Raw genomic sequence first — 12,025 nt, 5'->3', positions numbered from 1 at the left:
GGGCAAAAATGGGGGGGGTAATGGCCCCCCAAAAAGAGGGAAATGGCCCCCCAAAAAGGTGTGGGGTGTGAAATGGCCGAAAATGGGGGGTGAAAGGCCGAAATGGAGGGGGGAATGGGACCCCCCCCCAAAAAAAGGGGGGTGAAATGGGGCCAAATGGGGGGGAAATGGTCCCCAAAAGGGGGGGGACAGAGAAAAGGGGGGGTGATGCCAAAAAGGGGGGATGACACAGGGAAAAGGGGGGGCATGGGGAAAAGGGGGGGCACAGGGAAAAGAGGGGGCACATATCGAAAAGGGGGGGGAATGATGCCAAGAAGAGGGGGGGGAACACGGAAAAGCGGGAGACATATAGAAAAGAGGGGGGACACACATGGAAAAGGGGGGGGATGACACCAAAAAGAGGGGGGGCACATGGAAAAGGGGGGACACACACATGGAAAAGGGGGGGGATGATGCCAAAAGAGGGAGGGACACACAGAAAAGGCGGGGGGACACACAGAAAGGGTGGGGGACATGGAAAGGAGGACAGACGGAAAAGGGGGGGACACAGAGAAATGGGGGGGACATATGGAAAATGGGGGGGACACATGGAAAAGGGGGGGTTGATGCCAAAAAAAGGGGGGGGAACACAGAAAAGGGGGGGACACACACGGAAAAGGGGGGGACACACACGGAAAAGGGGTTTTTTTCAACCATCCGAGTCTCTTTTTTGAGGTTAAAAACAGTGTTTTTAGTGGGGTGTCCGCAAGGGGGGGGGAAAAGGGGGGGTCACTGGGCGCTGGCCCCCCCCCCCGCTGCTGCCGTAGGCGCCGTAGTCATAGGAGCCGTAGTACGGGGGGGGCCACGGGCCCTGCTGCTGGTAGTACTGGTTCCACTGCTGGGGGTACTGGGAGGGAGAGAAAAGGGGGGGTCAGCACCCCAAGAAGACCCCCCCCAAAAAAAGAAAGGGGGGCCCAAAAGCCCAGAGGTGAGAAAATGGGGGGGAGGGGGGGGGAAATCAGCTTTGGGAAGAGAGGGGTTAACAGGAATCTTGTGAGGGAGAATGGGAAAAGGGGGGGTAGCCCCAAAATGGGGGGGTATCCTCCAAAATAGGGGGGGTATCCCCAAAAATGAGAGGGGTATCTCCCAAAATGGAGGGGGTATCCTCCAAAATGGGGGCGTTATGCCTGAAAAAAGGGGGGGGGTTATCCTCAAAATGGGGGGGGTTATACTCCAAAATGGGGGGAGGTATCCCCAAAAAGAGGGGGTTATCCCCCAAAAGGGGGGAGTAATCCTCCAAAAAGGGGGGGGTTCAGACACCCCCCCCCCCAAAAAAACAGGACCTCCCCCCATATTAGGGTCCTTCTCCCCAAATTAGGGCCCCACTCCCCAAATCAATCCCCCCACAAATAAGGGTTCCCCCACAATGAGGGTCCCCCCCAACCCCCCCAATTCCCCCCCCCTTCTCCCCAAATTAGGGTCCCCCCTAAACCAATTTCCCTCCCAAATTAGGATCCCCTCCCCCCAAATTAGACCCCTCCCCCCCAATTTAGACCCCCTCCCCCCCCCAATTTAGGGGTCCCCCCCCCACCTGTGGGTATTGTGGGTATCCGTGGGCGGGGGGGGCGCCCCCCTGGGGGTATCCGTGTCCGTATCCTCCGTAGGCGCCGCCATAACCGCCGCCGTAAGCGCCACCGTAAGCGCCGCCGCTCGCGCCGTATCCGCCCTGCAACGCCACGGCCGCCATTTTGGGGGAGGGGGGAAAGGGGGGGAATTTGGGGGGAGGGGACACCCCGAGAAGGGGGGACACAAACCTGTTGGTTTGGGGGTGCTGACGTCCCCCCTTTGTAGCCGGAGCCGCCGCGAGTGGCGGGGAAAGAGCCGGAAGGCGCCGGAGAGCCGCGAGCGAAGGCCCCGCGAGGAGAGGAGGAAGAGGACGACGACGACGATGACGACGAGGAGGAAGAGGAAGAGGAGGAGGAAGAGGAGGAGGAAGAGGCGTCGCGAGGGGAGGGGGCCCAGCGGCACGGGAAGGGGCCTCGGGAAAAGCCTGCGGAACCGGAAACCGGAAATGGTAAGAGGAAATGGGGAAGGAAAAGCAGAAAGGGTAAGGGGAAATGGGAAATGAAAGCCAGGAAGTGGTAAGAGGAAATGGGAAATGAAAGCCCGGAAATGGTAAGAGGAGACAGGAAACAGAAATAGGAAACAAGGAACAGGAAATCAAACACGGAAACAGGAATCAAAGGAAGAAAACAGGAATGAAAGGAAAAATGACAGGAATGAAAGGGAAAAAAGCAGGAACGAAAGGGAAATAGAACAGGAACAAAAGGGAAATAAAAGAGGAACGAAAGGGGAAAAAAAGGAATCAAAGGGAAATAAAACAGGAATGAAAAGGGAAAAAAACAGGAATCAAAGGGGAAGAAACAGGAGCGAAAGAGGAAAAAAAGGAAGTGAAAGGGAAAAACAGGAATGAAGGGGAAAAAACAGGAAGCGAAAGCACAAAGGAAGTGGCTGAGAGGAGGAAGCAGGAAAGGTGGCGTTGGGCAACTCCTACCTGCGCCGGCGCTGCCGTTTCCTCGGAAGCCGCCGCCACCGCGGTTCTGGAAGGTTCCGCGTGTGCCGGAGCCGCCGCGAGCCTCGAAGCGCTGGAAGGCGGGGCGGGCGCGGAAGGCCGAGGGGCGTCCGGTGGCGTCGAAGCGCTTCTCCGGCGGCGGCGCAGCGTTGCGGCCTTCCTCGTTGTAGAGGCGGATCAGAGCCGCGGCCTCGTCCCGTTGCAGCTCCACGAAGACGACGGAGTCCAGGAAGTCGCCCACTTCCGGGAGAGTGAAATTGGCTGCCAGGAAAAACGGGAGGGAAAAAAGGGACAAAAAGAAGGAAATGAGCGCAACCGGGGAAAAAAAAAGGGAGAACGGAGATGTTAAACTTCACTTCCGGGTTAAAATGGAGGGACGAGAACATCATTTCTGACCGTTTTGGAGGTCAAGAAGGGAAAAACCACCATTGTCTCTTCAGGAAGAAACTTCTCCTCATGGCAAAAGTCAACCACCACCTCCTTCTCCTGAAGAGAAGAGCCCAAACGCTCACTTTGCCGTTGGCTTTTTGGCCAACGTTGAGTTGGAGGTCCACCACCACCTCCTTCTCCTCAAGAGAAGAGCTCAACAACCACTTTGCCGTTGGTTTTTGGCCAACGTGGGCTCACGTTGAGTTGGAGGTCCACCAACACCTCTTCCTCCTCTTCTCCAAACCAACCCCAGAGCCCTCAGAACCTTCTCCACAACCTTTTCCAGAACCTTCTGCAGCTCCTTAAGGTCCTTCTTGGAACGAAGAACCCAAAACTCAACTCAAGTTTTGAGGTGAGGCCTCACCGGGGGGAGAAGAACCTCTTCCGGAACCTTCTGCCCACGGATCCACAGCCAGATCCCTCTTCTAGAACCTTCCACCCATGGATCCACGCCCAGATCCCTCTTCTGGAACCTTCCGCCCATGGATCCACGCCCAGATCCCTCTTCTGGAACCTTCCGCCCATGGATCCACGCCCAGATCCCTCTTCCAGAACCTTCCGCCCACGGATCTCCCTCAGGAACGAAGCAGCTCCGGTGGCGCCTCTCAACGAGGCCGAATCGCACCTTTCATCTCCAGCACCGCGTGATCCGGAACGTCCTTTCCCTCCTCGTCGGTTCTCTTGACGGTTCGCTCCCGCAGGTCCTGATCCGTGGGGCAAATGACGATCGCTTTGCGTTGGAAACCCTCAAACGGGCGCAGTTTCCGGCGTTGGGCGGAGCCGTAGACGTTCGTCTGAGGCGGGAAAAAAAGGGCGGGAAAAAAAAACCACGGGAATTAACGGTGGGATTCGGAGATGGCGACAAACGAGGAGAAGGGGAGCGGATTCGGCGCCAAAGGGAGTGGATTCGGCCCCAAAGGGAGCGGATTTGGCCCCAAAGGGAGTGGATTTGGCCCCAAAGGGAGCGGATTTGGCCCCAAAGGGAGCGGATCCGGCACCAAAGGGAGCGGATTTGGCCCCAAAGGGAGTGGATTGGGCCCCAAATCAAGTGGATTCCACCTCAAATCAAGCAGATTTAGCCCCAAACCAGATTTGGTCCCAAATTGAGCCAATTTGGCCCCAGACTGAGTGGATTTGGCCCCAAACGGAGCAGATTTGGCCCCAAACGGAGAGGATTTGGCCCCAAATCAGGTTTGGCCTTGAGCCACGTGGATTTGGCTGCAAAGCAAGCGGTTTTGGCACCAAATCGAGCGGATGTGGCACCGAATTGAGCGGATTCGGCCCCAAACCGAGCGGATCCAGCATTGAACCAGATCTGGCGCCGAATTGAGCGGATTTGGTGCTGAAACAAGTGGATTTGGCGCCAAACTGAGCGGATTCGGCCCCAAACAGAGCGGATTCAGCCCCAAACTGAGCGGATCCGACCCCAAACCAAGCGGATCCAGCCCCAAACCGAGCGGATTCGGCCCCAAACCGAGCGGATCCGGCCCCGAGCCGGATGTGGCGCCGAAGGGAGCGGATTCGCACCTGGTCAAGGATGTAGTTGCGCTTCTTGCGGGCGGCGATCTGGATGAGGCGGTTGAGGCACTGCGTCGCCTGTTGGATGAGGACGTCCCACCGCCCGGCGTAATTCCGCTGCCGCCGCAGCCCCATCACCTGCCGGGGAGGACGAGGAAGAGCCGGTGACGCCAACGGCGGAGCCGCCCGAGGCGCCGGAACCTTCCGGATGGCGCCTCACCCTCATTTTATCCATAATGGCGTTGGTTCCGAGGATGTTGTACTTCTTGGAAGGGTTGGAGGCGGCGTGCGCCACCGCCCACGTGGTCTTCCCGGCCGCCGGCAAACCCACCATCATCAGGATCTGCGGACAAAGAGCAGTCGGAGCCGCAATCCAGGGGATTCGGCGCCGGAACGGATTCGGCACCAAACGGAGGGGATTCGGCACCAAATGGAGAGGATTCGGCACCAAATGGAGGGGATTCAGCCTCGAATCACGTGGATTTGGCACCAAAATGGATTCCGTGCCAGAATAGAGTGGATTCGGCACCAAATGAAAGGTATTTGGCCTCAAATCCCGTGGATTTGGCACCAAATGAAGGGGATTCGGCACCAAACCGGATTCAGTGCCGGAACCTGGATTCAGATTCGGATCCAAACTGAGCCAATTGCGCCCCAAACTGCGCCAAATTCTACCCGAAATTGAGCCAATTCCAAACTGTGGCAATTCCGCCCCAAACTGAGCCGATTCCACCCAAACTGCGCCGATTCTGCCCCAAATTGAGCCGATTCCGCCCCAAATTGGTCCAATTCCGCCCCAAATTGATCCGATTCTGCCCCAAATTGATCCGATTCTGCCCCAAACTGAGCCGATTCCGCCCCAAATTGAGCCGATTCCGCCCCAAATTGAGCCGATTCCACCCCAAATTGCGCCGATTCCACCCCAAATTGATCCGATTCCGCCCCAAATTGAGCCGATTCCACCCCAAATTGAGCCGATTCCACCCCAAATTGAGCCGATTCCGCCCCAAATTGAGCCGATTCCACCCCAAATTGCGCCGATTCCACCCCAAATTGCGCCGATTCCACCCCAAATTGCGCCGATTCCACCCCAAATTGATCCGATTCCGCCCCAAATTGAGCCGATTCCACCCCAAATTGAGCCGATTCCACCCCAAACGGTGCCGATTCCTCCCCGGAACGCCACATTCCGAGGGCAGCTCACCTCGCACTCGGCTTTGCTCTTGGGTCCCAGAGTGCCGCGGACGCGCTCGCTGACGGAGAGGTGTTGGATGAAGGCGAATCCGGGCGGAACGGTGAAAAACGCCTCTTCCCGTTGCCCGAAGTTAAACTCCACGGCGCAATTCTTCACCAAAACGTGAGGGAAAAGCGCTCGACCGCTCAACTGCTCCTTCCGAACCCGGAACGCGACTCCCAACCACTTCCCGTTCTTCAAGAAGGACATTTCCACCTCTTCGCCGCACTCGAAATCCTACGGCGAAGGCGGCGGTGAAACGGCGAAAGGTGGCGGCCACCGCCGGAGGCGCAAAGAAGGCCGAAAACTCACCACCAAACACGCGATGACGTCGTTTTCAGCGAAGGCTTCGCCGTAGTTCTCAAATTTGGAGTTGGTGGATTTTTTGCCGGTGCCGCCGTAGCCGTAGGAAAAAGGTTCTTCGCCTGGAAAAGAAGAACGGGAAAGGTGGAAGCATCGAGTGGGAGACGTTCTCCGTCGTCCAACGCTTCCGTCGTCGTCATCCAACGCTTCCATCGTCACCCAACGCTTCCGTCGGGGTTAAATCACGGCTTCGAGGGCCTCAGCGACGGCGCTTTGAGTTCCCTCCAAGGACGGAGGCGCCACCGCCGCCCTGAGAAGGTCCCGATGGGCCTTTTTGAGGACAGGGCTTCTCCCGGGGCTCCATCTGAACCTCCTCTGGTGGAGCTCGAGGCCGTTTTCCCTCATCCCATCACCTGGGGAAGCGCTCACGTTGAGTTGGAGGTCCACCACCACCTCCTTCTCCTCAAGAGAAGAGCCCAACGCTCACTTTGCCGTTGGCTTTTTGGCCAACGTTGAGTTGGAGGTCCACCACCACCTCCTTCTCCTCAAGAGAAGAGCCCAAACGCTCACTTTGCCGTTGGCTTTTTGGCCAACGTTGAGTTGGAGGTCCACCACCACCTCCAAGTCCTTCTCTTTGGGAGAAGAACCCAACGCCCAGCGGTCGCCACACCCTCAATGCGGTGGTTGGAGAGAGCAGAGAAGGTCTCCTCTCTTCCTCCTCTTCTCCAAACCAACTCCAGAGCCCTCAAAACCTTCTCCAAAACCTTCTCCGGAACTTTCTGCATCTCCTTAAGGTCCTTCTTGGAACGAAGAACCCAAAACTCAACGAGGGTTTGAGTTGAGGCCTCACTGGGGGGGAAGAACCTCTCTCGGAACCTTCCGGCAACGCCGCTTTGACCCAAAAGTCTCAACCGACGTTGAGTTGGAGGTCCACCACCACCTCCGGGGGAACCTCATTACCCCCTCCGACCTCTCCGGATCCTTCCGGAACCCCTCGAGGACCCGGAAATGTCCTCCATGTTTGGGGTCACCACTAAAGTCGTTAACGGATTTTCACTCCGGGTCATTAACGAAGACATTGAAGAGAAAGAGGGACCAAATCCAAACGAGAGACCCCAAATCCCAACTGGGGAACCCCCAAATCCCTCCGTGAGACCCCAAATCCCTCCGTGAGACCCCAAAATCCCTCCGTGAGACCCCAAATCCGATCAGAGGACCCCCAAATCCCTCCGGAATCGCGGCCGTACCCAACTGAGTGCTGCAGGAATCGAGGGACCATCCAACTCGCACCACGTGGGGGTCGGGTTCGGAGGACGGCAGGTGTTTAACGGAGATTTCCTCGTTAATCTGGAAGGAAAAGTCTCTCTAGAACCTTCTGCCCATGGATTCGGGCCTGGATCCCTCTTCTAGAACCTTCCGCCCATGGATTCCCACACAGATCCCTCTTCTAGAACCTTCTGCCCATGGATTCACGCCCAGATCCCTCTTCTAGAACCTTCCGCCCATGGATCCACACCCAGATCCCTCTTCTAGAACCTTCCGCCCATGGATCCACACCCAGATCCCTCTTCTAGAACCTTCCCCCTATGGATCCACGCCCAGATCCCTCTTCCAGAACCTTTCGCCCATGGATTCACACCCAGATCCTTCTTCTAGAACCTTCCACCCACCGATCCACACCCAGATCCCTCTTCTAGAACCTTCCGCCTATGGATTCCCACCCAGCTCCCTCTTCTAGAACCTTCCCCCTATGGATTTGGGCCCAGCTCCCTCTTCTAGAACCTTCCGCCCATGGCTTCACGCCCAGCTCCCTCTTCTGGAACCTTCCGCCCACGGCTTCAGGCCCAGCTCCCTCTTCTGGAACCTTCCCCCTACGGATGCGGGCGCAGCTCCCTCTTCTAGAACGTTCCGCTCACCTTCATCTCGTAGCAGACGCGGCCGCTCCGCACTCCGTAGGTGGCGCGAGCGCCGGACCAGAGGTACGCGAAGCCCTCGATGGTGAGGGGGTACCCACTGTACCGATCTCGCGCCACTTTGAAGTGAAGATCGCAGTTATCTGCAACCCCAAAAACACACACACACATTCCCCCCCCTCAGTTCGTTTGGAATCCCATCATTCCGGAAAGATCCGGAAAGACCCGGAAAGATCCGGAAAGACCGGCGTCACTCACAGGTATCGATGGCCACCAACGTGTCATCGAAATCCTCCTCTTCGTCCTCCGCCGGCGGTTGTGGCGAACGACCTCTGGAGACGGTGACGGCGTTGAGATATGGGAGCGGGAAACCCCCCCCCCAATTTCCTGGTTCTTTCTGGATTATTCCGGAACGTTCTCACCTTTTCTCTTCGCGGTGTTCGTAATAAGTGCGGTTTCGTTGATCCTCGTAAGGCCTTTTGCGAAGCCGCGATGGATCCGACGCCGACGCCGCTGCGCCGTAACCGCTCCCCACGGGGTTATACGTGGGGGCGCCATAGGGCGGGGGGGGCGGCGTGGGGAAGGCCGGGGGGGCGCTATAGGGGGCGGGGGGGGCGCTGTAGGGGGCCGGGGGGGCAGTATAGGGGGCGGGGGGGGCGCTATAGGGGGCGGGGGGGGCGCTATAGGTCGGGGGGGGCGCGCTATAGGCCGGGGGGGCGCTATAGGGGGCAGGGGGGGCGCTATAGGGCGTGGGGGGGGCGGTATATGGGGCGGGGGGGGGCGGTATAGGGGGCAGGAGGGGCGCTATAGGGGGCGGGGGGGGCGGTATAGGGGGCGGGGGGGGGTGGGGGGATGGGGTACGGGGGGGTGGGGGCCGTATAGTTGGGGGGGGGCACGGGGAAAGAGGGGGCGTCTTCCGGCTTTGGATCCGGCAGCTTCAGCGCTGGAAGGAAACGGCAGCCGGAAGTGAAGGGGAAGCGGGGGGGAAATGGGGGGGAAGTGGGGGGGGAGGTGGGGGAGGGGAAGTGGGGGGGAGAGGGAGGGGGAATGGGGAGAAAGAATGGGGAAATGGTGGGAAAAGAAGGGGAGATGAATGGGAAATGGTGGGAGAGGAATGGGGAAATGAGGAGAAAAGAAGGGGAAATGGTGAGAGAAGAATAGGAAATGGTGGGAAAAGAATGGGAAATAGTGGGAAAAGAATGTGAAATAAATGAGAAAATAGTGGGGAAAGAATGGGGAAATGGGGAGGAAAAAATGGGGAAACAGTGACAAAAGAAGGGGAAATGAATGGGAAATGGTGAGAAAAGAATGGGAAAATGGCGGGAAAAGAAGGGGAAATGGTGGGAAAAGAAGGGGAAATGGCGGCGGTGCGAAGCGCAACCCCCCCCCGCGCACACCCCCAGAGTTTGGCTCTTACCGGAGGGAGGCGGTTCCGGGTCTGGGCCGCGGCGATCGTAGCCCGAATCCACGTCCGCTTTGAGGCCGGAGGGATCGTAGGGGGGGAAGGAGGGAGGGGCCGAGGCCGACGCCGCCGAGTCCGGGGCGACTGGAAAAGGACAGGAAATGAGAGCGGGAAAGGAGGAAACAAGAGCGGGGAAAGGGGGAAATAAGAGCAGGAAACGAGAGCGGGAAAATAAGAGCAGGAAAACGAGAAGAGCGGGAAAATAAGAGCGGGAAACGAGGGGAAACGAGAGTGGGAAAAGGGGGGAAATGAGAGCAGGGAAATAAGAGCGGGAAATGAGAGCGGGAAAAGGGAGGAAATGAGAGCGGGAAAAGGGAGGAAATGAGAGTGGGAAAAGGGGAAACGAGAGTGGGAAAAGGGGGGAAATGAGCAGGAAAATAAGAGCAGGAAAAGGGGGAAAATGAGAGCAGGAAATGGGGGGAAACGAAAGCAGAAAATGGGAGGAAATGAGAGGGTATAAGAGCAGGAAACGAGAGGGAAGAAGTGGGAAAAGAGAGGGAATAAGAGCGGGAACATAACACCGGGAATAAGGGGGAAATGGGAGCAGGAAAAAAAGATCAGGAAAAGGGGGGAAATGAGATGGGAAAAGAGGGGAAACGGGAGCGGGAAAATAAGAGCGGGAAAAGAGAGGGAATAAGAGTGGGAAAAGAGGATCCCGTCAGGAACGAAAGCGTCACTTAAATTGGCCACAGGGAGCCCCAAAGCGGCCAAATTGGCCAAAGGGACCCCCAAATTCCAGAAGGAATCACAAACTTCATCGAGGGGAGCCCCAAAGTCACCGAGGGGAGCCCCAAAGCGAAGAGGATCCCTTTGGGAACGAAGGCGTCACTTAAATTGGCCACAGGGAGCCCCAAAGCGGCCAAATTGGCCAAAGGGACCCCCAAATTCCAGAAGGAATCACGTAATTCATCGAGGGGAGCCCCAAATTCTCTGAGGGGAGCCCCAAAGCAATGAGGATCCTTAAGTGCCTGAAAGGATCGCGTCGTTCACCGAGGGGAGCCCGAAAATCACCAAAATGGATCCCTGGGATTGAGGGACCCCCACATTTGCCAAAGGGGACCCCCAAAATTCGCCAAAGGGGACCCCCAGAATTCCAGGATCACTCCCGAATGCACCAACAGCACCCTCAAATCCACCGGAAGGGACGTGTTAATTCGCCGCGGGGACCCCCAAATCCAACAAGGGGATCCCCAAAATCCGACGGGGGGATCCCCAAACCCGATGAGGGGGGAACCCCCAAATCCAAGAAAGGGGATCCCCAAACTTGCCAAGGGGGACCCCTGAATCCAAGGAGGGGACTGGGAATGGGGGGGGGAACTGGGAAGAGGGACATGGGGGCTGAGAGGAAATGGAGGGAACTGAGAGGAAAGGGGGGGACTGTGAGGAAATGGGACTGGGAATAGGGAAAAGGGGGGAGGGAAGGAGGGAGGGAAGGAGGGAGGGAAGGAGGGAGGGAGGGAGGGAGGGAAGGAGGGAGGGAAGGAGGGAGGGAAGGAAAGAAGGAGGGAGGGAAGGAAGGAGGGAAGGAGGGAGGGAAGGAAGGAGGGAAGGAAGGAGGGAAGGAGGGAAGGAAGGAGGGAGGGAAGGAGGGAGAGAAGGAGGGAGGGAGGGAGGGAGGGAAGGAAGGAGGGAAGGAAGGAGGGAAGGAAGGAGGGAAGGAAGGAGGGAAGGAAGGGGAGAGGGAGGAAGGGGCAGAGTGGGAGCGCGCGGAGGGGCCCTCACAGCGTCCGTCGCTGTCGGCGTCCCCCGCGGAGTCCCCGCGCGCCTCGGGCCCCTCCAGCGCCGCCTGCAGCCGCTCGGCGAGTTCAGCTTTGAGCCCCCTCGTGTCGAGCCCTCTGCGCCCCAATTCCTCCTTCAGTTCGTGAACGCGGAGCCGCTTCACCTCCATAACGGCTCCGCTTCGGCCATTGGAGGAGGGTTCTTCCCTCTCCCCCCCCACCCCCACTCAAAATGGCCGCCGCCGCCCTCCCCGCGCGCGCGCGCACGCCGCGTCACGTGACACCGCCCCCCCTCCCGCCAACTTTCTCCCCATTGGGCCCTTCCGCAAAGCGCGAGAGGGGATTGGACGAGAGGAGGAGGACTCCTCCCCCCCCCCCCCACTGCGCCTCCGGGCGTTCCCATAGCAACGCGCGCCAACACGCCATTGGGAGAGGAAAGCCACGCCCCCGCCTGGCTGCGGGACACGCCCGCTGGCGGCAAAGCCACGCCCACTTGTAGCAAAGCCACGCCCCCTCCCCAATAGAAATCGCGCTGCTTCTCCAGTCCATACCGCGCCCCCCGCCCGACTACAAGCCACGCCCCTTCGTTCAAGCCACGCCCCTTTCTTTCAGGCCACGCCTTCAAGCTAAACCACGCCCCTTCTGCATTACAAATCGCATCCCTCCCCATTCCAAGCCACCCAGCCTCACTGCAAGCCACGCCCTCGTCTCCAAGCCACGCCCCTGACAACAAGCCACGCCCCTCCCGCCTTCAAGCCACGCCCCCAAGCCAAGCCGCCTTACTCCAATACACGCCCAGTCCAAACCACGCCCTCTCCTGCCTCACACCAAGCCACGCCCCCTCCCAGACCAAGCCACGCCCCTGCCTCCAAACCACGCCCCATTACCGGCTTCAAA

General features: G+C 58.6%; 1 protein-coding gene across 1 annotated transcript; it reads right to left on the bottom strand.

Moving 5' to 3' along the window:
• Positions 1 to 715: 715 nt before the first annotated feature.
• On the bottom strand, positions 716 to 11,360 carry HNRNPUL1 (heterogeneous nuclear ribonucleoprotein U like 1). The gene is made up of 16 exons (XM_054052956.1): positions 11,133 to 11,360; positions 9,366 to 9,494; positions 8,790 to 8,891; positions 8,371 to 8,719; positions 8,207 to 8,280; positions 7,952 to 8,091; positions 7,283 to 7,382; positions 6,045 to 6,157; positions 5,703 to 5,969; positions 4,719 to 4,841; positions 4,508 to 4,636; positions 3,606 to 3,774; positions 2,534 to 2,812; positions 1,794 to 2,029; positions 1,571 to 1,705; positions 716 to 886 (listed from the first exon to the last, which is right to left on the bottom strand). The coding sequence occupies exons 1-16, from the start codon at positions 11,296 to 11,298 to the stop codon at positions 731 to 733; spliced, it is 2,667 nt and encodes an 888-aa protein (XP_053908931.1). The 5' UTR covers positions 11,299 to 11,360; the 3' UTR covers positions 716 to 730.
• Between the last annotated feature and the right edge of the window lie 665 nt (positions 11,361 to 12,025).

Source organism: Cuculus canorus, chromosome 37, assembly GCF_017976375.1.
Source record: "Cuculus canorus isolate bCucCan1 chromosome 37, bCucCan1.pri, whole genome shotgun sequence".
Classification (NCBI taxonomy): domain Eukaryota; kingdom Metazoa; phylum Chordata; class Aves; order Cuculiformes; family Cuculidae; genus Cuculus; species Cuculus canorus.
Note: the sequence above shows the minus strand (reverse complement) of the source record. Positions and strands in the feature narration are given on the sequence as shown.

What these genes read in the sequence shown, in the direction of transcription:
- HNRNPUL1 (XM_054052956.1), bottom strand. Translation starts at nt 11,298, where the DNA reads ATGGAGGTGAAGCGGCTCCGCGTTCACGAACTGAAGGAGGAATTGGGG. An exon ending in AAACGGCAGCGCCGGCGCAG is followed by an intron (nt 2,030 to 2,533) that starts GTAGGAGTTGCC and finishes CCGGTTCCGCAG; the next exon opens with GCTTTTCCCGAGGCCCCTTC. An exon ending in GATACCCACAATACCCACAG is followed by an intron (nt 887 to 1,570) that starts GTGGGGGGGGGA and finishes TCTCCCTCCCAG; the next exon opens with TACCCCCAGCAGTGGAACCA.